Below are 24045 nucleotides of genomic sequence, written 5' to 3'. Positions count from 1 at the left end.
TAGGAGCTAGAAACACAACTATTCCACTGCACTGTAGGAGCTAGAAACACAACTATTCCACTGTAGGAGCTAGAAACACAAGCGTTCCACTGTAGGAGCTAGAAACACAAGCATTCCACTGTACTGTAGGAGCTAGAAACACAACTATTCCACTGTAGGAGCTAGAAACACAACTATTCCACTGTAGGGGCTAGAAACACAACTATTCCACTGTAGGAGCTAGAAACACAAGCGTTCCACTGTAGGAGCTAGAAACACAAGCGTTCCACTGTAGGAGCTAGAAATACAAGTGTTCCACTGTAGGAGCTAGAAACACAAGCATTCCACTGTAGGAGCTAGAAACACAAGCATTCCACTGTAGGAGCTAGAAACACAAGGATTCCACTGTAGGAGCTAGAAACACAAGCATTCCACTGTAGGAGCTAGAAACACAAGGATTCCACTGTAGGAGCTAGAAACACAAGCATTCCACTGTAGGAGCTAGAAACACAAGCATTCCACTGTAGGAGCTAGAAACACAAGGATTCCACTGTAGGAGCTAGAAACACAAGCATTCCACTGCACTGTAGGAGCTAGAAACACAAGCATTCCACTGCACTGTAGGAGCTAGAAACACAAGCATTCCACTGCACTGTAGGAGCTAGAAACACAAGCATTCCACTGCACTGTAGGAACTAGAAACACAAGCATTCCACTGCACTGTAGGAGCTAGAAACACAAGCATTCCACTGCACTGTAGGAGCTAGAAACAATTATTCCACTGCACTGTAGGAGCTAGAAACACAACTATTCCAGTGCACTGTAGGAGCTAGAAACACAAGCATTCCACTGCACTGTAGGAGCTAGAAACACAATTATTCCACTGCACTGTAGGAGCTAGAAACACAACTATTCCACTGCACTGTAGGAACTAGAAACACAAGCATTCCACTGCACTGTAGGAGCTAGAAACAATTATTCCACTGCACTGTAGGAGCTAGAAACACAACTATTCCACTGCACTGTAGGAGCTAGAAACACAAGCATTCCACTGCACTGTAGGAACTAGAAACACAAGCATTCCACTGCACTGTAGGAGCTAGAAACACAACTATTCCACTGCACTGTAGGACCAAGAAACACAACTATTCCACAGTACTGTATGAGCTAGAAACACAAGCATTCCACTGTATGAGCTAGAAACACAAGTATTCCACTGTAGGAGCTAGAAACACAAGCATTCCACTGTACTGTAGGAGCTAGAAACACAACTATTCCACTGTACTGTAGGAGCTAGAAACACAACTTTTCCACTGTACTGTAGGAGCTAGAAACACAACTATTCCACTGTACTGAAGGAGCTAGAAACACAAGCATTCCACTGTACTGAAGGAGCTAGAAACACAAGCATTCCACTGTACTGAAGGAGCTAGAAACACAAGCATTCCACTGTATGAGCTAGAAACACAAGCATTCCACTGTAGGAGCTAGAAACACAAGCATTCCACTGTAGGAGCTAGAAACACAAGCATTCCACTGTAGGAGCTAGAAACATAAGCATTCCACTGTAGGAGCTAGAAACACAACTATTCCACTGTACTGTAGGAGCTAGAAACACCTATTCCACTGTACTGTAGGAGCTAGAAACACAAGCAGTCCACTGTACTGTAGGACCAAGAAACACAACTATTCCACTGTACTGTAGGAGCTAGAAACACAACTATTCCACTGTACTGAAGGAGCTAGAAACACAAGCATTCCACTGTACTGAAGGAGCTAGAAACACAAGCATTCCACTGTACTGAAGGAGCTAGAAACACAAGCATTCCACTGTACTGAAGGAGCTAGAAACACAAGCATTCCACTGTACTGAAGGAGCTAGAAACACAAGCATTCCACAGTACTGAAGGAGCTAGAAACACAAGCATTCCACTGTAGGAGCTAGAAACACAAGCATTCCACTGCACTGTAGGAGCTAGAAACACAACTATTCCACTGTACTGTAGGAGCTAGAAACACAAGCATTCCACTGTACTGAAGGAGCTAGAAACACAAGCATTCCACAGTACTGAAGGAGCTAGAAACACAAGCATACCACTGTACTGAAGGAGCTAGAAACACAAGCATACCACTGTACTGTATGAGCTAGAAACACAAGCATTCCACAGTACTGAAGGAGCTAGAAACACAAGCATACCACTGTACTGTATGAGCTAGAAACACAAGCATTCCACAGTACTGAAGGAGCTAGAAACACAAGCATACCACTGTACTGAAGGAGCTAGAAACACAAGCATACCACTGTACTGTATGAGCTAGAAACACAAGCATTCCACTGTAGGAGCTAGAAACACAAGCATTCCACTGTAGGAGCTAGAAACACAAGCATTCCACTGTAGGAGCTAGAAACACAAGCATTCCACTGTAGGAGCTAGAAACACAACTATTCCACTGTACTGTAGGAGCTAGAAACACAAGCATTCCACAGTACTGAAGGAGCTAGAAACACAAGCATACCACTGTACTGAAGGAGCTAGAAACACAAGCATACCACTGTACTGTATGAGCTAGAAACACAAGCATTCCACAGTACTGAAGGAGCTAGAAACACAAGCATACCACTGTACTGAAGGAGCTAGAAACACAAGCATACCACTGTACTGTATGAGCTAGAAACACAAGCATTCCACTGTAGGAGCTAGAAACACAAGCATTCCACTGTAGGAGCTAGAAACACAAGCATTCCACTGTAGGAGCTAGAAACACAACTATTCCACTGTACTGTAGGAGCTAGAAACACCTATTCCACTGTACTGTAGGAGCTAGAAACACAAGCAGTCCACTGTACTGTAGGAGCTAGAAACACAACTATTCCACTGCACTGTAGGAGCTAGAAACACAACTATTCCACTGTACTGTAGGAGCTAGAAACACAACTATTCCACTGTACTGTAGGAGCTAGAAACACAAGCATTCCACTGTAGGACCTAGAAACACAAGCATTCCACTGTAGGACCTAGAAACACAACTATTCCACTGTACTGTATGAGCTAGAAACACAACTATTCCACTGCACTGTAGGAGCTAGAAACACAACTATTCCACTGTACTGTAGGAGCTAGAAACACAACTATTCCACTGCACTGTAGGAGCTAGAAACACAAGCATTCCACTGCACTGTAGGAGCTAGAAACACAAGCATTCCACTGCACTGTAGGAACTAGAAACACAAGCATTCCACTGCACTGTAGGAGCTAGAAACAATTATTCCACTGCACTGTAGGAGCTAGAAACACAACTATTCCAGTGCACTGTAGGAGCTAGAAACACAAGCATTCCACTGTAGGAGCTAGAAACACAACTATTCCACTGTAGGAGCTAGAAACACAACTATTCCACTGTAGGAGCTAGAAACACAACTATTCTCCACTGTAGGAGCTAGAAACAACTATTCCACTGTAGGAGCTAGAAACAACTATTCCACTGTAGGAGCTAGAAACACAAGTATTCTACTGTAGGAGCTAGAAACACAACTATTCCACTGTAGGAGCTAGAAACACAACTATTCCACTGTAGGAGCTAGAAACACAACTATTCCACTGTAGGAGCTAGAAACACAACTATTCTCCACTGTAGGAGCTAGAAACACAACTATTCTCCACTGTAGGAGCTAGAAACACAACTATTCTCCACTGTAGGAGCTAGAAACAACTATTCCACTGTAGGAGCTAGAAACACAACTATTCCACTGTAGGAGCTAGAAACACAACTATTCCACTGTAGGAGCTAGAAACACAACTATTCCACTGTAGGAGCTAGAAACACAACTATTCCACTGTAGGAGCTAGAAACACAACTATTCCACTGTAGGAGCTAGAAACAACTATTCCACTGTAGGAGCTAGAAACACAACTATTCCACTGTAGGAGCTAGAAACACAACTATTCCACTGTAGGAGCTAGAAACAACTATTCCACTGTAGGAGCTAGAAACACAAGCATTCCGTCACACCGGTTGTAACATCTGCTAATATGTGTCTGTGACCAATAAACTAACATCTCTGATCTTGTCAATATCAGATTGTTTTAATACTCCATAATAATACATTACAGTATATATACTGTATCATACTTTAAATGTTTATACTTTCAAACTTACATTTTCATTATGTAAATCTGTAGTAGCCAGTAGAAAAATATATATGTTTACCAAATGGTTTAATGATTATCAATGATGAGCCGTAGGATTAAGTAACGGTAAAATGTATTCAAACAAATGAGAAGAGAATCATATCAAAAGTAATGTGAGCGTTGCACTGTGAAAAGCAATGACTTTATATGACCATGCATTGCAATGTGAAACATGTATTTCTATATAGAAACGCTGATTAAGTATCATCCTTATCCTGCTCAGCAAGACACAAAATACAACAACCTGCCACTAACTTCTCAACCAAAAGGTTTTCACTTCTGACGAGTAAAGACGGTGGAAAGGTAATACTGATGTCTGAAATACCGCTCAACCTTTCAAACAACATGAAGACAACATTGTCAATAAGGAAAAGGTAAACCATACGAATGTCTGAAATATGTCAACATTATCTGTAAATAGCCCACCCAATCTACCTACCTCATCCCCATACTGTTTTTATTTTTATTTACTTTTCTGCTCTTTTGCACACCAGTATCTCTACCTGCACATGTTCATCTGATCATTTATCACTCCAGTGTTAATCTGCTAAATTGTAATTATTCGCTCCTATGGCCTATTTATTGTCTACCTCCTCATGCCTTTTGCACACACTGTATATAGACTTTTCTACTGTGTCATTGATTTGTTTATTGTGTTATTGGCTTGTTTATTGTTTATTCCATGTGCAACTCTGTGTTGTTGTCTGTGTCACACTGCTTTGCTTTATCTTGGCCAGGTCGCAGTTGTAAATGAGAACTTGTTCTCAACTAGCCTACCTGGTTAAAAAGGTGAAATAAAAAATATAAAATAATAAAAATTATGCAACATCCACTGTCAATCAATGGTCAAATGTAAGTATATGGATTTATACTACTTACCATGTTGACCTCTGACACCATGTCGATGTTTGCCACATCTAAACTCATGCCAACAGAAACCGGTTTGCCTGAGAAATAGGAACAATAATCAAATTACCATTAACATTACAAATAACGTATATTATTATATTCATTATAGTAATATTATTGGGCAATAATTTGCACCATCATCAACGCGCAAAAAAGTGTAGATGTACCTCCAAAGTCTGGTCGAAGGCGGATATCATACCCCTTCAACAGTTTGTCCACCGTCTCCTTTACGAAAGACATATTCCCTGGTTCGTTGGCGCTGAAATACAAGAAAGAGACCATTAAATTAACTTTTTCCAATAGGACGGGACCATCCCTTCTTTACGACGGGGTCTCTTCCCCAACACTCACCTCTGCGCACAGCACATCAACGCCACTATGAGTGACACAGAGAGAATGTCAAATTCCCCTCTTCTCTGCAACCCAAACATTTCTTGTGATCTCTCCAACATGGGATTACGCGTCTCGACTCTAACCAGGTGTTTAACGGGTTTTCCAGCGTTAAAAAACCAAAACCCGTTATAAAACCACGTATCTATGGCTATATTTCATCAGCAGCTCTCTGATATTAACCTAACAGCTCCCGAGATCTTAGATCAGTTGAAATGTTTCACATCAGTCGGAAATCTTTCCGTTTCTGTTGGAGTCGGAAGATGTTATAGCACCGCGCATTAGGTGAACACCAAACATTTAGCCTAAACCGTTACCAGTAACGGCGGCGAGACCCGTCGTGGTTTGAACTCATCCAAACCTCCATTATCCAAGCCGTGGCATTCATTGGTTCTTAGACTATCACACCCACGGCAATGTAGAAGTCCAAATGTCACTTCTGTGGGTTTTTGGGGGGGTTGAATTAGAGACCAATTCGTTTCCGAGTGCGCAAAACTCATCTAGCCTCCATTATCCATGTTGTTACCAGGTGTTTGCCAGGTTTTCCTCTCCCTTAGAGGAGACTCACCACCACCACGTTGTCCGGAGTCTGAAGAAACTGGCTCTCTGTATGACAGAGCAGCTAAATGGACCTGGTTACGTGATACTACAGTTTGCGAGCTCGTTGGAGCGTTTTGCTGATTGGTAGAACAGCAGAATTCATATTGACTCGGGGGCCAGCCAGCAACAATTCACTAAACGGAAATATATCTATTATCTACATGGGTAAAACTGTTAAATGTATATGCCCTGACATCATTAGTTTAATATTCCACAAGGTAATGTGGTGGTCCTATGCGGCTCAGTCGGTAGAGCAGGGTGCGTACAACAGTAAATGTTATGGGTTCGATTCCCTGTAGGACACTTTGGATAAAGCTTTCTGCTACATAGTGTGTATTACTATTTGTAAACTGGGTGGTTCGAGCCCTGAATGCTAATTGGTTGAAAGTCGTGGTATAGCAGCCCGTATACCACGGGTATGACAAAACATTTATTTGAACTGCTCCAATTAAGTTGGTAACCAGGTTATAATAGCAATAAGGCACCTCCGGGGTTTGTGATGTATGGCCAATATACCATGTTTGGTGTTCACCTAATGCATGTTGCTATAACATCTCCAATATACCACGGCTAAAGTCCAGGCACTCCGCATTGCGTCGTGCTAAGAACAGCCCTTAGCCGTGGTATATTGGCCATATACCACACCCCTCGGGACTTATTGCTTAATTATGAGGTTTTGCATCTTATTGACAATATTTAGCCTATGGTTGATTGTCTTCCAGCAAACTAGTTAAAGATGTACTATTCAGAAATCACTCTTCAATTTCCTGGTTGTTAAAATTCTAATAGTTTGACCATTTCAGTTTTGTGACAAAACAAGCAAGTCCAGTGTAGAGAATCATTGCACTGTCTAACCCGCTTTGAAATATATTTTCCACAACCAGAATTAGTGCATTTTCATCTGGTGTACAACATCGAAAGCATGGGATACACAAACAATTTCGATGTTTTCTAGTTCTGCCTAGCATGTGCCTAGCATGTGAACGCAGCAGTACCTGGCTCAAACTCCGGACCTCTGGTTTGGTAACACATGCCCTCCTTGACAACATTCCAGCGGGTTGAGTCACCCAATAGGTACCAATTGGTGGCTCCATCCGCAAAATGTCAAGCTAGCTGTGGAGTAAATCAGTGTGTTGCCGTTTTATATTGTGTTGTGTGTGTTAACCTAGATCAGATCTGTGTTATGTGTGTTAACCTAGATCAGTTCTGTGTGTTAACCTAGATCAGTTATGTGTTATGTGTGTTAACCTATATCAGTTCTGTGTAATGTGTGTTAACCTAGATCAGTTATGTGTTATGCGTGTTAACCTAAATCAGATTTATGTTGTGTGTTAACCTAGATCAGATTTATGTTGTGTGTGTTAACCTAGATCAGATCTATGTTGTGTGTGTTAACCTAGATCAGTTATCTATGTTATGTGTGTTAACCTAGATCAGTTCTTATAGATGTTATATGTGTGTTAACCTAGATCAGTTCTGTATGTTAACCTAGATCAGTTATATGTTATGTGTGTTAACCTAGATCAGTTCTGTGTTATGTTAACCTGTGTTAACCTAGATCAGTTATGTGTTATGTGTGTTAACCTAGATCAGTTCTGTCAGTTCTGTGTGTATGTTAACCTAGATCAGTTCTGTATGTTAACCTAAATCAGTTCTGTGTTATGTGTGTTAACCTAAATCAGATTTATGTTGTGTGTTAACCTAGATCAGATTTATGTTTGTGTGTTAACCTAGATCAGATTTATGTTGTGTGTTAACCTAGATCAGTTATGTGCTATGTGTGTTAACCTAGATCAGTTCTGTGTTGTGTGTGTTAACCTAGATCAGTTATGTTTGTGTGTTAACCTAAATCAGTTCTGTCAGTTATGTGTGTTAACCTAGATCAGTTCTGTGTTTGTGTGTTAACCTAGATCAGATTTATGTTGTGTGTTAACCTAGATCAGTTATGTGCTATGTGTGTTAACCTAGATCAGTTCTGTGTTGTGTGTGTTAACTTAGATCAGATTTATGTTGTGTGTTAACCTAGATCAGTTGTGTGTTAACCTAGATCAGTTAGTTCTGTGTGTTAACCTCAGATCAGTTCTGTCAGATGAGTTCAGTTGATAGATGAGTCAATTGTGACAGGAAGTAGCCTATCATTCAACGAGGTAGTACTCTATCATTCAACGAGGTAGTATCCTATCATTCAATGAGGTAGTATCCTATCATTCAACGAGGTAGTATCCTATAATTCAATGAGGTAGTATCCTATCATTCAGCGAGGTAGTATCCTATCATTCAACAAGGTAGTGTCCTATCATTCAATGAGGTAGTATCCTATCATTCAACAAGGTAGTATCCTATCATTTCGACGAGGTAGTATCCTATCATTCAATGAGGTGGTATCCTATCATTCAATGAGGTAGTAGCCTATCATTCCAACGAGGTAGTAACCTATCATTCAACGAGGTAGTATCCTATCATTCAACGAGGTAGTAGCCTATCATTCAACGAGGTAGTATTCTATCATTCAACGAGGTAGTAGCCTATCATTCAACGAGGTAGTAGTCTATCATTCAACGAGGTAGTAGCCTATCATTCAACAAGGTAGTATCCTATCATTCAACGAGGTAGTAGTCTATCATTCAACGAGGTAGTAGTCTATCATTCAACAAGGTAGTATCCTTTGTGTGTCCCAAATGGCACCCTATTCCCTATAGTGCACTACTTTAAACCTATGGCCCCTGGAAAAAAGTGCACTAAATAGGGAATAGGGTGCCATTTGGATGTCAAAGTGCAGACAGGGGACACTGTGAGAGATAGGGAGCCATCATATTGATTCTGAGCACTAATGGGGGTCTAGCAGCATCACATTACAAACAGACAGACAGTAAGACAGACAGACATCACAGTATGTAGCAGTCCAATATGCTACCAGTCCTCCACACTACTATGTAGCAGTGTCAAGTCCAATATGCTACCAGTCCTCCACACTACTATGTAGCAGTGTCTCTGTGGAAGTCTGTGGTGGTCTCTGTGGTGGTCTCTGTGGTAGTCTTAGTGCTGGTCTCTGTGGTAGTCTTAGTGCTGGTCTCAGTGGTGGTCTCTGTGATGGCCTCTGATGGTCTCTGCTCTGTGATGGTCTTAGTGATGGTCTCTGCTCTGTGATGGTCTTAGTGATGGTCTCAGTGATCAAATCAATTACCATCAATAGACTGTTGATGAGGTCATGTTGGATATAAAACGTCTATGTCTCCAGACCATGTCATCATTTTATTTTATGTATTATATATAACCTTTATTTAACGAGGCAAGTCAGTTAAAGACACATTCTTATTTACAATGACGGCCTACCAACAGGCCTGCTGCAGGGAAGGGGCCTGGGATTAAAAATAAATTAAATAAAAATACAGGACAAAACACACATCACGACAAGAGAGACAACAATCCATCAGATTCTAACAGAGACATTTCACTGGGTATTCAACTTTCATGAAATGGCTGATTTGAAATCCTGAACATTTAACACAGAGCACCAATATTGCTACAGTAAGTCGATTTGTGTTCATTTGAATGACTTTAGTTGATAATTGTCAGACTGCATGGGCATTGCTGTGTGGACCAGACAGTGAAGTGGCTCAGAGTAGAGACCATCTAAGTCCCTATACACACTCCATTAGTGTAGAGGACTAATGTGCTTATATGAGTGCCTCTGGAAAAGATGGAGCCGTTGGTCTGATTCCAGGAACAACCACACTGAGTCATTCCACAGCTCTGAGAGTCAGCCATGTTTAGAGGACCACTCCCTCTGCTAATAGAAACCAGTATTTGTCAGATAATTTGTTTGGAAATGACGGACGATCTTGAATAAAACAAAAGGGATTTATCATCTACATTTTTTTTTAATCAAATTTTTTTTAAAGTGGTTTTGAGTTTCTCAACCTCAACATATAATTTACAGTGGTTCTATAGAGATCAACCTAAAGTTGCTGAATGTGTAGTGGGTTCATATAATTTACAGTGGTTCTATAGAGATCAACCTAAAGTTGCTGAATGTGTAGTGGGTTCATATAATTTACAGTGGTTCTATAGAGATCAACCTAAAGTTGCTGAATGTGTAGTGGGTTCATATAATTTACAGTGGTTCTATAGAGATCAACCTAAAGTTGCTGAATGTGTAGTGGGTTCATATAATTTACAGTGGTTCTATAGAGATCAACCTAAAGTTGCTGAATGTGTAGTGGGTTCATATAATTTACAGTGGTTCTATAGAGATCAACCTAAAGTTGCTGAATGTGTAGTGGGTTCATATAATTTACAGTGGTTCTATAGAGATCAACCTAAAGTTCCTGAATGTGTAGTGGGTTCATGTAATTTCTTAAAGGCAGTCAGAAAGTCAAAGGGATGAAAAATATTTATTTGATCTTTGATAGCATTATCTTATCGATAATTACTACATTATCTTTCCATCCGTAATTACTCTATTACATTATCATGGCTCATTACTACATTATCTTTCCATCCATAATTACTCTATTACATTATCATTGCCCTTGCTGCATTATCTTTCCATCCATAATTACTCTATTACATTATCATTGCCCTTGCTGCATTATCTTTCCATCCATAATTACTCTATTACATTATCATGGCTCATTACTACATTATATTTACATCCATAATTACTCTATTACATTATCATTGCCCTTGCTGCATTATCTTTCCATCCATAATTACTCTATTACATTATCATTGATCCTTACTGCATTATCTTTCCATCCATACTTACTCTATTATCTTAGCATTGATCCTTACTGCATTAGCGTATCATCCATAATTACTCCATTATCTTAGCATTGATAATTACAGATAACGCCCTGCTACAGTAAGTCGATTTGTGTTCATTTGAATGACTTTAGTTGATAATTGTCAGACTGCATGGGCAGTGATCTGTTACACCTGTCTTTGTGCTTGTCTCCACCCTCCTCCAGGTGTCGCCCATCACCCCCATTATCCCCTGTGTATCCCCACTCAACCTCTCTCCATTCCTATGGATGTTAGAGTGCTGGACGGGCGCTCCATAGGCTGGATCAACCACTCGACCACCCCCATCAACCTATGAGTGTTGGGGAACCACAGCAAGACGATCCAGTTCCTGCTAATTGAGTCTCCGCAGGTTCCTGTGGTATTGGGATTCGCTTGGCTCCAGCAACACAATTCCCCTATTGACTGGGCTACTGGAGCCCGTCCTGCCACACTCATTGCCTGAAGTCAGCTCTGCCTGCCCCTGGGCGTCTTCCTGGGGGCTTGGAAATTACCCCGGATCTCTCCTCCAGCCTCACTGAGTACCAGGACCTCCGGGAGGGGTTCAGTAAGGCTCGGGCCACTTCGCTTCCGCTGCACCGACCGGTATCCAAGATGGTCAAGCCTGATATGGCATGCCGCTATAGCCCCGCAGCTACACCCCTGAAGCCGAGACACTTCCCCCTGTTCCAAGATTATTAGCCCCTCTGTTGCCCCGTACCCTCCGTATACTTCCTACCTTTCCTGTGTTTAGAATTAAAGCCATGTCTTCGGAGGAGAGGTGCTGGTTCACCTGGACCTAGGCCTCATCTCTGAGTTCCAACGCCAACATCCCGCTCAACCAGGTAGGCGCCCAGGTGGAGCGCCCTGATCTGTTTCACCTGTCTTTGTGATTGTCTCCACCCCCTCCAGGTTTCGCGCATCTTCCCCATTATCCCCTTGTGTATTTATACCAGTTTTTTTCTGTCTGTCTGTTTGTCTTGTTTGTTCAAGTCAACCAGCTTTTTGTCTCAGCTCCTGTTTTTCACCAGTCTCTCTTTTGCGCGTCCTCCTGGTTTTGTCTTTTGTCTGTCCTGACTCTGAGCCTGCCTGCCGTCCTGTGCCTTTGCCCCTACTCTGGATTAGAGATCGACCGATTAATCGGCATGGCTGATTAATTAGGGCCGATTTCAAGTTTTTATAACAATCGTTAATCTGCATTTTTGGATGCCGATTATGGCCAATTACATTGCAATCCACGAGGAGACTGCGTGGCAGGCTGACTGCCTGTTACGCAAGTGCAGCAAGGAGCCAAGGTAGGTTGCTAGCTAGCATTAAACGTATCTTATTAAAAACAATCAATCTTAACATAATCACTAGTTAACTACACATGGTTGATGATATTTGTAGTTTAACTAGCTTGTCCTGCGTTGCATATAAACAATGCGGTGCCTGTTAATTTATCATCGAATCACAGCCTACTTCGTCAAACGGAGGATGATTTAACAAAAGAGCAATCGTTGCGCAAATGTACCTAACCATTAACATCAATGACTTTCTTAAAATCAATACACAGAATTATATATTTTTAAACCTGCATATTTAGTTCAAAGAAATCCAGGTTAGCAGGCAATATTAACTAGGGAAATTGTATCACTTCTTTTGCGTTCATTGCACGCAGAGTCAGGGTATATGCAACAGTTTAGGCCGCCTGGCTCTTTGCGAACTAATTTGTCAGAATTTTACATAATTATGACATAATATTGAAGGTTGTACAATGTAACAGCAATATTTAGACAGATGGATAAAATACGGAACGGTTCTGTATTTCACTGAAAGAATAAACGGTTTGTTTTCAAAAGGATAGTTTCTGGATTTTACCATATTAATGACCAAAGGCTCCTATTTCTGTGTTTATTATGTTATAAATAAGTCTATGATTTGATATTTGATAGAGCAGTCTGACTGAGCATTCAATGCTTGAATCACAGGGCTGTTTATGACTTCAAGCCTATCAACTCCAGAGATTAGGCTGGCAATACTAAAGTGCCTATTAGAACATCCAATAGTCAAAGGTATATGAAATACAAATGGTATAGAGAGAAATAGTCCTATAATAACTACAACCTAAAACTTCTCACCTGGGAATATTGAAGACTCATGTTAAAAGGAACCACCAGCTTTCATATGTTCTCATGTTCTGAGCAAGGAACTGAAACGTTAGCTTTCTTACATGGCACATATTGCACTTTTACTTTCTTCTCCAACACTGTTTTTGCATTATTTAAACCAAATTGAACATGTTTCATTATTTACTTGAGACTAAATAGATATTATTGATGTATTATATTAAGTTAAAATAAAAGTCTTCATTCAGTATTGTTGTAATTGTTATTATTACAATTTTTTTCCGGTCGATAAATAGGTATCGTCTTTTTTTGGTCCTCCAATAATCAGTATCGGCGTTGAAAAATCATAATTGGTCGACCTCTGTCTGACCCTGGGCCTGCCGCACTGTACCTTGGCCTCTACTACGGATTAACGACCTCTGTCTGCCCTGACACTGGGCCTCTACTACGGATTACCGACCTCTGTCTGCCCTGACACTGGGCCTCTACTACGGATTACCGACCTCTGTCTGCCCTGACCCTGGGCCTCTACTACGGATTACCGACCTCTGTCTGCCCTGACACTGGGCCTCTACTACGGATTACCGACCTCTGTCTGCCCTGACCCTGGGCCTGCCGTCCTGTACCTTGGCCTCTAGTACGGATTACTTTTGTTGTGGAATTGTTAGATATTAGGTTTTGTTGTAGAATTGTTAGATATTAGGTTTTGTTGTAGAATTGTTAGATATTAGGTTTTGTTGTGGAATTTTTAGATATTAGGATTTGTTGTGGAATTGTTAGATATTAGGATTTGTTGTGGAATTGTTAGATATTAGGTTTTGTTGTAGAATTGTTAGATATTAGGTTTTGTTGTAGAATTGTTAGATATTAGGTTTTGTTGTGAATTGTTAGATATTAGGATTTGTTGTAGAATTGTTAGATATTAGGTTTTGTTGTGAATTGTTAGATATTAGGTTTTGTTGTGAATTGTTAGATATTAGGTTTTGTTGTAGAATTGTTAGATATTAGGTTTTGTTGTGAATTGTTAGATATTAGGTTTTGTTGTGAATTGTTAGATATTAGGTTTTGTTGTGAATTGTTAGATATTAGGTTTTATTGTGGAATTGTTAGATATTAGGTTTTGTTGTGGAATTGTTAGATATTAGGTTTTGTTGTGGAATTGTTAGATATTAGGTTTTGTTGTGGAATTGTTAGATATTAGGTTTTGTTGTGGAATTGTTAGATATTAGGTTTTGTTGTGGAATTGTTAGATATGACCTGTTTGATACTGCTGCACTGTTGTGACTAATAACATACATGTGTATTGACCAATAACATCTACTAACCACTACACTCACAATAACATCTGCTAACCATGTATATGTGACCAATAACATCTACTAACCATGTGTATGTGACCAATAACATCTGCTAACCATGTGTATGTGACCAATAACATCTGCTAACCATGTGTATGTGACCAATAACATCTGCTAACCATGTGTATGTGACCAATAACATCTACTAACCATGTGTATGTGACCAATAACATCTACTAACCATGTGTATGTGACCAATAACATCTGCTAACCATGTGTATGTGACCAATAACATCTGCTAACCATGTGTATGTGACCAATAACATCTGAGAACCATGTGTATGTGACCATTAACATCTGCCAAACCATGTGTATGTGACCAATAACATCTGCTAACCATGTGTATGTGACCAATAACATCTGCTAACCATGTGTATGTGACCAATAACATCTGCTAACCATGTGTATGTGACCAATAACATCAGCTAACCATGTGTATGTGACCAATAACATCTGCTAACCATGTGTATATGACCAATAACATCTGCTAACCATGTGTATGTGACCAATAACATCTGCTGACCATGTGTATGTGACCTAACCATGTGTATGTAACATCTGCTAACCATGTGTATGTGACCAATAACATCTACTAACCATGTGTATGTGACCAATAACATCTGCTAACCATGTGTATGTGACCAATAACATCTACTAACCATGTGTATGTGACCAATAACATCTACTAACCATGTGTATGTGACCAATAACATCTGCTAACCATGTGTATGTGACCAATAACATTTGATTTGATTGTGTCTGCTGCCTTAAGATTTACAATGGGCGTGAGGTGTTATAAAACCCCCACCTGTCTATCTCCCACCTCTGGTGGGTGTGAGAGATATCTCTGTCGGACTGTGGTCCACGGTAACCTGACTCGACCGGGCCAGTCATGACAATAAAATAACATGAACCCTAACCCCACAACATGACCCCTCCCCGCCCAACAAACGGCTATGACAACAGGACAGCCATGAGGTCAGTCAGCACATGTATCAACAATTATTTGATGACTTTTTCATCATAAACATAAGATTTTATACTCATCTAATTGGTTGCAGTCGTACACCATGAAGTCAACACGTTATGTATCAGCAATCAGAAGATAACTTCTCAATTAAACTCTCATAAACATAGATTAATGCTCATTCAGACATTCAGAGCTCAATGTGGTATGTTTGAGACACTGCCCTCAACCAGGACGGTATCAACTGTTTCGTGTAGTTGTATCGAAGCTTACAATGGGTTAGGAAATGTCTTACAACTTGCACATCGGTTCTGGCCCGATAATAAGTTTTATGGAAAAAGGGTTGAAAGTAGGTGTTTCCATAATGACAATCTAAATAGCCTACCTACAACTGGTCAAATGTTGTCACGATGTGCACTCGTGCTGCCTTGTCTCCTCTCACTCACACTCAGTGTTGCCAATTTAGCGACAGTCAATAGCTACTTTCCTCACTGAGGAGTTGGCAACACTGCTCACACTCTGCTGCCTCCTACAGCGCTCAGTCTCAACACACACCTCTCACTCAGCAACAGCCTCCTGGAATAATCGTGTGAGTTGTTCTTATTTCTATTAGCGTCCCTACAGTCCTATCACCGGCGTTGCTGCCTTTAGAAATCCTCCACGTTGGAACCACATGATTGACAGCTAAACAAGGCATGAAAACAGATGACGTAGATAGATTTTTAGCCTTGTCATTGGGCGTTTTCGAATTGAAAGCATCCTGCATTCCTCCCTTGAAAATGCTTAATGATTGATCTGCTATAGGTGTAAGCACATAACTTTCACCTATCCATCAACCAACAGGTGCATCCCATATCGGAAATGGTATCATTATAAATGAATTGATACAGATATTGATTTGCTATCCTCTCCCTGACTTTGTAGATGTGTAGCCCTAAATGTTTAATAGACTTTTGAATAGATATCAATGTGCCATTATGTGACTGATACGTACCTGCCGGTTCGTCTTTTTACTGATATTCTCGCTTTAAATCATCCAGAATAAAGATCTTTACCTGCATTGTCGACTACAACCTATGGCGGGCGCTGTATGCAGCACCTAGCAACAAATTTAGCTACTTTTTTTTTTAAAGAAGGAAACTTTTAGCAACTTTTGAAAAGTGACTCAAACGCTAAAATGCACGCATTTTCCCTCTAAATGACATACAAAAAAAACATTTTCTGTCACAACACATGTACCTGGCTGCAAAAGAGCATTGTGAGTGACATCTGCAGCAATTTCAGTAAATTGCAAATCACTGTTGGCTGACTGCAGCAGCAGTAGTACGGGTTCGACGAGACAAACCCAATGAATATAGTTGCGCACGAATGTTTGATCATGAACAGAACTTACAACATCAATCAACATGTCTACAATCAAAATTGTACAGAAAAGAGTAGGAGTCTGTCTGTACCTGAACAAATGTCAAATCATGTTTTAAAAAAAACATGTCAGTCAATTTGAGTAACGTTATTGTTTATTCTACGTAATGACGCAGTTTTACGTTATCACGCAATGACATCACAACGTCATCTAGCAACTTTTAGCAACAAATCAACCTGCGTCTAATATATATATATATATATGTACAGTGTGCTTTGGACTTGCCTTGCCTAGTCACAAATTTAATATAAGCCCACCATTTGTGTCACTTATGGGAAAATGTGTGATTAATGATGACTTCAGAAATTAGAGAGACTTCGCCACCAATTGCTGCTGGTGTATGGATAGCTGTCATATCAAGTTTCATCAATGGATCGACGTTTGTGCTTCAAAAAAAGGGAATTTTACGATCCCGTAAAAGAGGTAGAGTGCTGGGGGGAAAGAATCCCATGTATTATCATGTTTGTAGGGTCATTTGTTGGCTACAATGTTGTAATATCCTCAGACACAGTAACATTACTACTGTACAGTAAATGCACCATCTCTTAAGTTCATTCGGTTCCTCTTGACTTTTCGTGATTTTTCTGCAAAAAAAATGAATGCTGCTTTCGTGGCATAACTAGAATTGGACATGGAAATCAGAGGGTGACTACCGTACTGTTAATAACACAAACACTGCATGTAATGTCATTCTTTTTAGGTGGGTCCTATCTAAAAGATGGCGTATGGTGGAGCGGTACACTCTCCAGTAAGTAGCCGAGTTAACAGCGCCACCTGTCATTTATTAACTGTAGTACATCCTTATGGATATTTCTGTCACACACAGGATTCTCCTAATAATAAAGACATTTTACTACTACATTAACTATCACTACTCACCGATTGCGTTTATGTGATTGATCATATTTCATGAATTCAATTGACCTCTGAACTCCTCCGAACAAGTGATTGTGGGACAGATTGGGAACTTCCTGGCCTATAACGCAGCCCCTACTGTGGTGGTCACACCTTTAGGAGCCCTGGGGTGCTGTTTGGGTGAGTTATTGATTGGCATGTTATCATTCAGTGTGTGACTACTATTGTCTTTTGTTTTCTGGTGGGAGTGTTTACAGTGATGTTTGCTACAGTACAGGGGTGTTTACAGTGATGTTTGCTACAGTACAGGGGTGTTTACAGTGATGTTTGCTACAGTACAGGGGTGTTTACAGTGATGTTTGCTACAGTACAGGGGTGTTTACAGTGATGTTTGCTACAGTACAGGGGTGTTTACAGTGATGTTTGCTACAGTACAGGGGTGTTTACAGTGATGTTTGCTACAGTACAGGGGTGTTTACAGTGATGTTTGCTACAGTACAGGGGTGTTTACAGTGATGTTTGCTACAGTACAGGGGTGTTTACAGTGATGTGATGTTTGCTACAGTACAGGGGTGTTTACAGTGATGTGATGTTTGCTACAGTACAGGGGTGTTTACAGTGATGTGATGTTTGCTACAGTACAGGGGTGTTTACAGTGATGTGATGTTTGCTACAGTACAGGGGTGTTTACAGTGATGTTTGCTACAGTACAGGGGTGTTTACAGTGATGTTTGCTACAGTACAGGGGTGTTTACAGTGATGTGATGTTTGCTACAGTACAGGGGTGTTTACAGTGATGTTTGCTACAGTACAGGGGTGTTTACAGTGATGTGATGTTTGCTACAGTACAGGGGTGTTTACAGTGATGTTTGCTACAGTACATGGGTGTTTACAGTGATGTTTGCTACAGTACAGGGGTGTTTACAGTGATGTTTGCTACAGTACAGGGGTGTTTACAGTGATGTGATGTTTGCTACAGTACAGGGGTGTTTACAGTGATGTTTGCTACAGTACAGGGGTGTTTACAGTGATGTTTGCTACAGTACAGGGGTGTTTACAGTGATGTGATGTTTGCTACAGTACAGGGGTGTTTACAGTGATGTGATGTTTGCTACAGTACAGGGGTGTTTACAGTGATGTTTGCTACAGTACAGGGGTGTTTACAGTGATGTTTGCTACAGTACAGGGGTGTTTACAGTGATGTTTGCTACAGTACAGGGGTGTTTACAGTGATGTGATGTTTGCCAGTACAGGGGTGTTTACAGTGATGTTTGCTACAGTACAGGGGTGTTTACAGTGATGTTTGCTACAGTACAGGGGTGTTTACAGTGATGTTTGCTACAGTACAGGGGTGTTTACAGTGATGTTTGCTACAGTACAGGGGTGTTTACAGTGATGTTTGCTACAGTACAGGGGTGTTTACAGTGATGTGATGTTTGCTACAGTACAGGGGTGTTTACAGTGATGTTTGCTACAGTACAGGGGTGTTTACAGTGATGTTTGCTACAGTACAGGGGTGTTTACAGTGATGTTTGCTACAGTACAGGGGTGTTTACAGTGATGTTTGCTACAGTACAGGGGTGTTTACAGTGATGTTTGCTACAGTACAGGGGTGTTTACAGTGATGTTTGCTACAGTACAGGGGTGTTTACAGTGATGTTTGCTACAGTACAGGGGTGTTTACAGTGATGTGATGTGATCTTTGCCTAGCTAGCTAACTGCATGCCTCCCTGTTTTCTTTGTGATCCAGGGCTGTTCTGGCCTCCTATATCCTCCAGGAACAGCTGAATGTCCTGGGGAAGCTTGGCTGTGTGTTGTGTTGCTGTGGTTCTGTCGTGCTCATCATTCACTCCCCTAAATCAGAGAGTGTCACTTCTAGTCTGGAGCTGGAAGAGAGGCTTGCTGATCCAGGTGGGTGGGACCTGGACATGGTTATTACATCCCAAATGGCACCCTATTCGCTATATAGTGCACTACTTTAGACCAGAGCCCTATTCCATATATAGTGCACTACATTAGACCAGAGCCCTATTCCCTATATAGTGCACTACATTAGACCTGAGCCCTATTCCCTATATAGTGCACTACATTAGACCAGAGCCCTATTCCCTATATAGTGCACTACATTAGACTAGAGCCCTATTCCATATATATTGCACTACATTAGACCAGAGCCCTATTCCCTATATAGTGCACTACATTAGACCAGAGCCCTATTCCCTATATAGTGCACTACATTAGACTAGAGCCCTATTCCCTATATAGTGCACTACATTAGACTAGAGCCCTATTCCCTATATAGTGCACTACATTAGACTAGAGCCCTATTCCCTATATAGTGCACTACATTAGACTAGAGCCCTATTCCCTATATAGTGCACTACATTAGACTAGAGCCCTATTCCCTATATAGTGCACTACATTAGACTAGAGCCCTATTCCCTATATAGTGCACTACATTAGACTAGAGCCCTATTCCCTATATAGTGCACTACATTAGACTAGAGCCCTATTCCCTATATAGTGCACTACATTAGACCAGAGCCCTATTCCCTATATAGTGCACTACATTAGACTAGAGCCCTATTCCTATATAGTGCACTACATTAGACCAGAGCCCTATTCCCTATATAGTGCACTACATTAGACTAGAGCCCTATTCCTATATAGTGCACTACATTAGACTAGAGCCCTATTCCCTATATAGTGCACTACATTAGACTAGAGCCCTATTCCCTATATAGTGCACTACATTAGACTAGAGCCCTATTCCCTATATAGTGCACTACATTAGACTAGAGCCCTATTCCCTATATAGTGCACTACATTAGACTAGAGCCCTATTCCCTATATAGTGCACTACATTAGACTAGAGCCCTATTCCCTATATAGTGCACTACATTAGACTAGAGCCCTATTCCCTATATAGTGCACTACATTAGACTAGAGCCCTATTCCCTATATAGTGCACTACATTAGACTAGAGCCCTATTCCCTATATAGTGCACTACATTAGACTAGAGCCCTATTCCCTATATAGTGCACTACATTAGACCAGAGCCCTATTCCCTATATAGTGCACTACATTAGACAGAGCCCTATTCCCTATATAGTGCACTACATTAGACTAGAGCCCTATTCCCTATATAGTGCACTACATTAGACTAGAGCCCTATTCCTATATAGTGCACTACATTAGACTAGAGCCCTATTCCCTATATAGTGCACTACATTAGACTAGAGCCCTATTCCCTATATAGTGCACTACATTAGACTAGAGCCCTATTCCTATATAGTGCACTACATTAGACTAGAGCCCTATTCCCTATATAGTGCACTACATTAGACTAGAGCCCTATTCCCTATATAGTGCACTACATTAGACCAGAGCCCTATTCCCTATATAGTGCACTACATTAGACTAGAGCCCTATTCCCTATATAGTGCACTACATTAGACTAGAGCCCTATTCCTATATAGTGCACTACATTAGACTAGAGCCCTATTCCCTATATAGTGCACTACATTAGACTAGAGCCCTATTCCCTATATAGTGCACTACATTAGACTAGAGCCCTATTCCCTATATAGTGCACTACATTAGACTAGAGCCCTATTCCCTATATAGTGCACTACATTAGACTAGAGCCCTATTCCCTATATAGTGCACTACATTAGACCAGAGCCCTATTCCCTATATAGTGCACTACATTAGACCAGAGCCCTATTCCCTATATAGTGCACTACATTAGACCAGAGCCCTATTCCCTATATAGTGCACTACATTAGACTAGAGCCCTATTCCCTATATAGTGCACTACATTAGACCAGAGCCCTATTCCCTATATAGTGCACTACATTAGACCAGAGCCCTATTCCCTATATAGTGCACTACATTAGACCAGAGCCCTATTCCCTATATAGTGCACTACATTAGACTAGAGCCCTATTCCCTATATATACGGTGCAAAGTCCATTGCTGTGAACTCCATTGACGTTGTTCAGAGTGCTCTGTACACGGACATGTTAGTTTGACCCGGCCCAGAACTGCTCAAAGTCCTCTAAATAAGTACTTTACATCTAAGTTCAATTGAGAGTAATTCTGAGGTGTGTGAATGTTTTCTCTCCATGCAGTGTTCGTCGCCTATTCCTTGTTGGTGGTCCTACTACTGGTTGTGCTGATGGTGTGGGTGGCCCCAGCTCACGGCACGTCCAACATCATGGTGTACGTGTCCATCTGCTCCCTTCTGGGGAGTTTCACAGTCACCAGCTGTAAGGGGCTGGGCCTGGCTGCTCAGGATGCCTTCAGCGGGGGGCCTTCCAGCAGCCGAGCCCTAGGTCTCTTCCTGGGTCTACTGGGAACCCTGTCCGTCAGCATCCTCATCCAGTTCACCTTCATCAACAAGGCTCTGGAGCACTACAGCTCCAACATGTTTGAAGCCATTTACTATGTGACCTTCACATCTACAGTCCTCACAGCTTCAGCCATCTTGTTCAGAGAGTGGACCACAGTGGGTTTAGTAGACTGCCTGGGCATGCTGTGTGGACTAACCACTGTGGCTGTTGGGGTCCTGCTGCTCCGTATCTCCTCAGAGGCCTCACTCACCTGGAAACCAGCTGCTAGAGGACCAGATAAAATGGATTAATCAGAGGCTTGTCAGTCTCAGGGAGATTAATGCAGTGTTTATTGGTTCATTTGGGGCCATATTTTTTTATCTTGAATAACATATATATTGTGAATTGCATTTGTATCTAATAAAATACTTGAATATAAGTTGAATAATCTTACTGTGGATTTGCGAACAACATATCTGTTGTGCAATATTTGTTGCTTGCCATTCTCAAGGGCTCAATGATAGTCATGTCCTGTTGTGTTCAAACACACTAAGCAGCATTGTTGCTGTATAATGTGCTAGATGTTTGCTATTCTAACACTTGTCAGTCAGTGTCAATCCACGTGGACTGGCTGTAACCAAAGAACCTAACTCGGGTGTCCGATTGAAAAGTCTAATTTCATTACAACTTACACCGTGGTCAACTTTGTCAGTATGGGGTCGTCTTTTATAATTAAGTGAAATTAACTCAATGATTTTGTATTTTTCAATAAAAGGCAAAAAAATAAGTATTCTTATCTTGTGACGTGTTTGCAAGACAGTTAACCTCCAACGACTGTGCCGATGACGTGGCTGTCGATTAGGCAGCCCCATGCATCTCTTATTCAGAGAGTTGGTTAAATGCACTCTGTGCTGCAACTGACTATGAATCCCCTTCACGGGGGAGAGTAGTTCAACCACCATTTCACTACAGCAGGCCTTCTAAATGTGGACCTGATGATGTGTTCTAACACACATAACAGATTATTATGACAGCTACCCACACGTCCTCTGTGAGAAACTACCAAAATAACATTTAATTATTTTAGTCTTCTTCAGTCAGTTTGGACTCCCTTCATGTCCAATGACCATTCAGTCCATTTGTAAACCTTAGAACTATGCCTATTCACATAAGCATTGTGGGTCATTGAATTATTTAGAGAGTAATTCTAGACAGTCACAACAGTGTGGCGGGGAACTGGGACTCTTTTTTTGTAACGTTGGATCGAAGGACTCACAAAGGCTGGAGAGAAAAGTGACAACATTTTGGTTGCATCTCGGCAGGTAATGTTAGATATTATTCTCACTAATTCAATAACTGTAGGTATTATATTTGGATTTGTGTTATTGCTTGGAAAAGACATTGCAGCTCTGAAGAAGCACTGTTGAATATCAGAGCAACTATAGTTTTACATAAAAATACTCTGATATGATAGTATGATACAGTATGATATGATACAGTATGATATGATGGTTGATATGATAGTATGATACAGTATGATATGATACATACTATATACAGTTTTACATGATAAAAATACAGTATGATATGATACAGTATGATATGATGGTATGATATGATAGTATGATACAGTATGATATGATAGTAGGATATGATACAGTATGATATGATATAGTATGATATAGTATGATATGATGGTATGATATGATACAGTATGATATGATAGTATGATACAGTATGATATGATAGTATGATACGATACAGTATGATATGATACAGTATGATATGATACAGTATGATATGATACAGTATGATATGATACAGTATGATATGATGGTATGATATGATACAGTATGATACAGTATGATATGATATGATAGTATGATACAGTATGATATGATATGATACAGTGTGATACAATACAGTATGATACGATACAGTATGTTACAGTATGATATGATATAGTATGATATGATACGATACAGTATGATGAGGTAAGATACGACAGTGTATGATACAATATGATATGATACAGTATGATATGATACAGTATGATATGATACAGTATAACACCGTATGATACAGTATGATATGATAGAGTATGATATGATACAGTATAATATGATATAGTATGATATGATACGATACA

General features: G+C 40.5%; 1 protein-coding gene across 3 annotated transcripts in view; it reads left to right on the top strand.

Moving 5' to 3' along the window:
• The window catches only part of LOC112237388 (magnesium transporter NIPA1-like), a 55420-nt gene extending 32736 nt beyond the window's left edge, over nt 1-22684 (top strand). The window contains exons 1-5 of one of the 3 annotated variants that reach the window (XM_042322813.1): nt 16849-17129; nt 17407-17454; nt 17652-17745; nt 19312-19472; nt 21696-22684. In XM_042322813.1, coding sequence (XP_042178747.1) covers nt 16997-17129; nt 17407-17454; nt 17652-17745; nt 19312-19472; nt 21696-22207 — 948 coding nt within the window. In that variant the 5' untranslated portion in view covers nt 16849-16996 and the 3' untranslated portion in view covers nt 22208-22684. Of the gene's footprint in view, nt 1-16848; nt 17130-17406; nt 17455-17651; nt 17746-19311; nt 19473-21695 lie in introns of those variants that run through there. The other 2 variants (XR_006083546.1, XM_042322812.1) reach the window with 2 other exon arrangements.
• Nucleotides 22685-24045: the final 1361 nt, after the last annotated feature.

Source organism: Oncorhynchus tshawytscha, linkage group LG06 (assembly GCF_018296145.1).
Source record: "Oncorhynchus tshawytscha isolate Ot180627B linkage group LG06, Otsh_v2.0, whole genome shotgun sequence".
Classification (NCBI taxonomy): domain Eukaryota; kingdom Metazoa; phylum Chordata; class Actinopteri; order Salmoniformes; family Salmonidae; genus Oncorhynchus; species Oncorhynchus tshawytscha.
The sequence above is the reverse complement of the archived record's forward strand: the minus strand, read 5'-3'. Positions and strand labels throughout refer to the sequence as shown.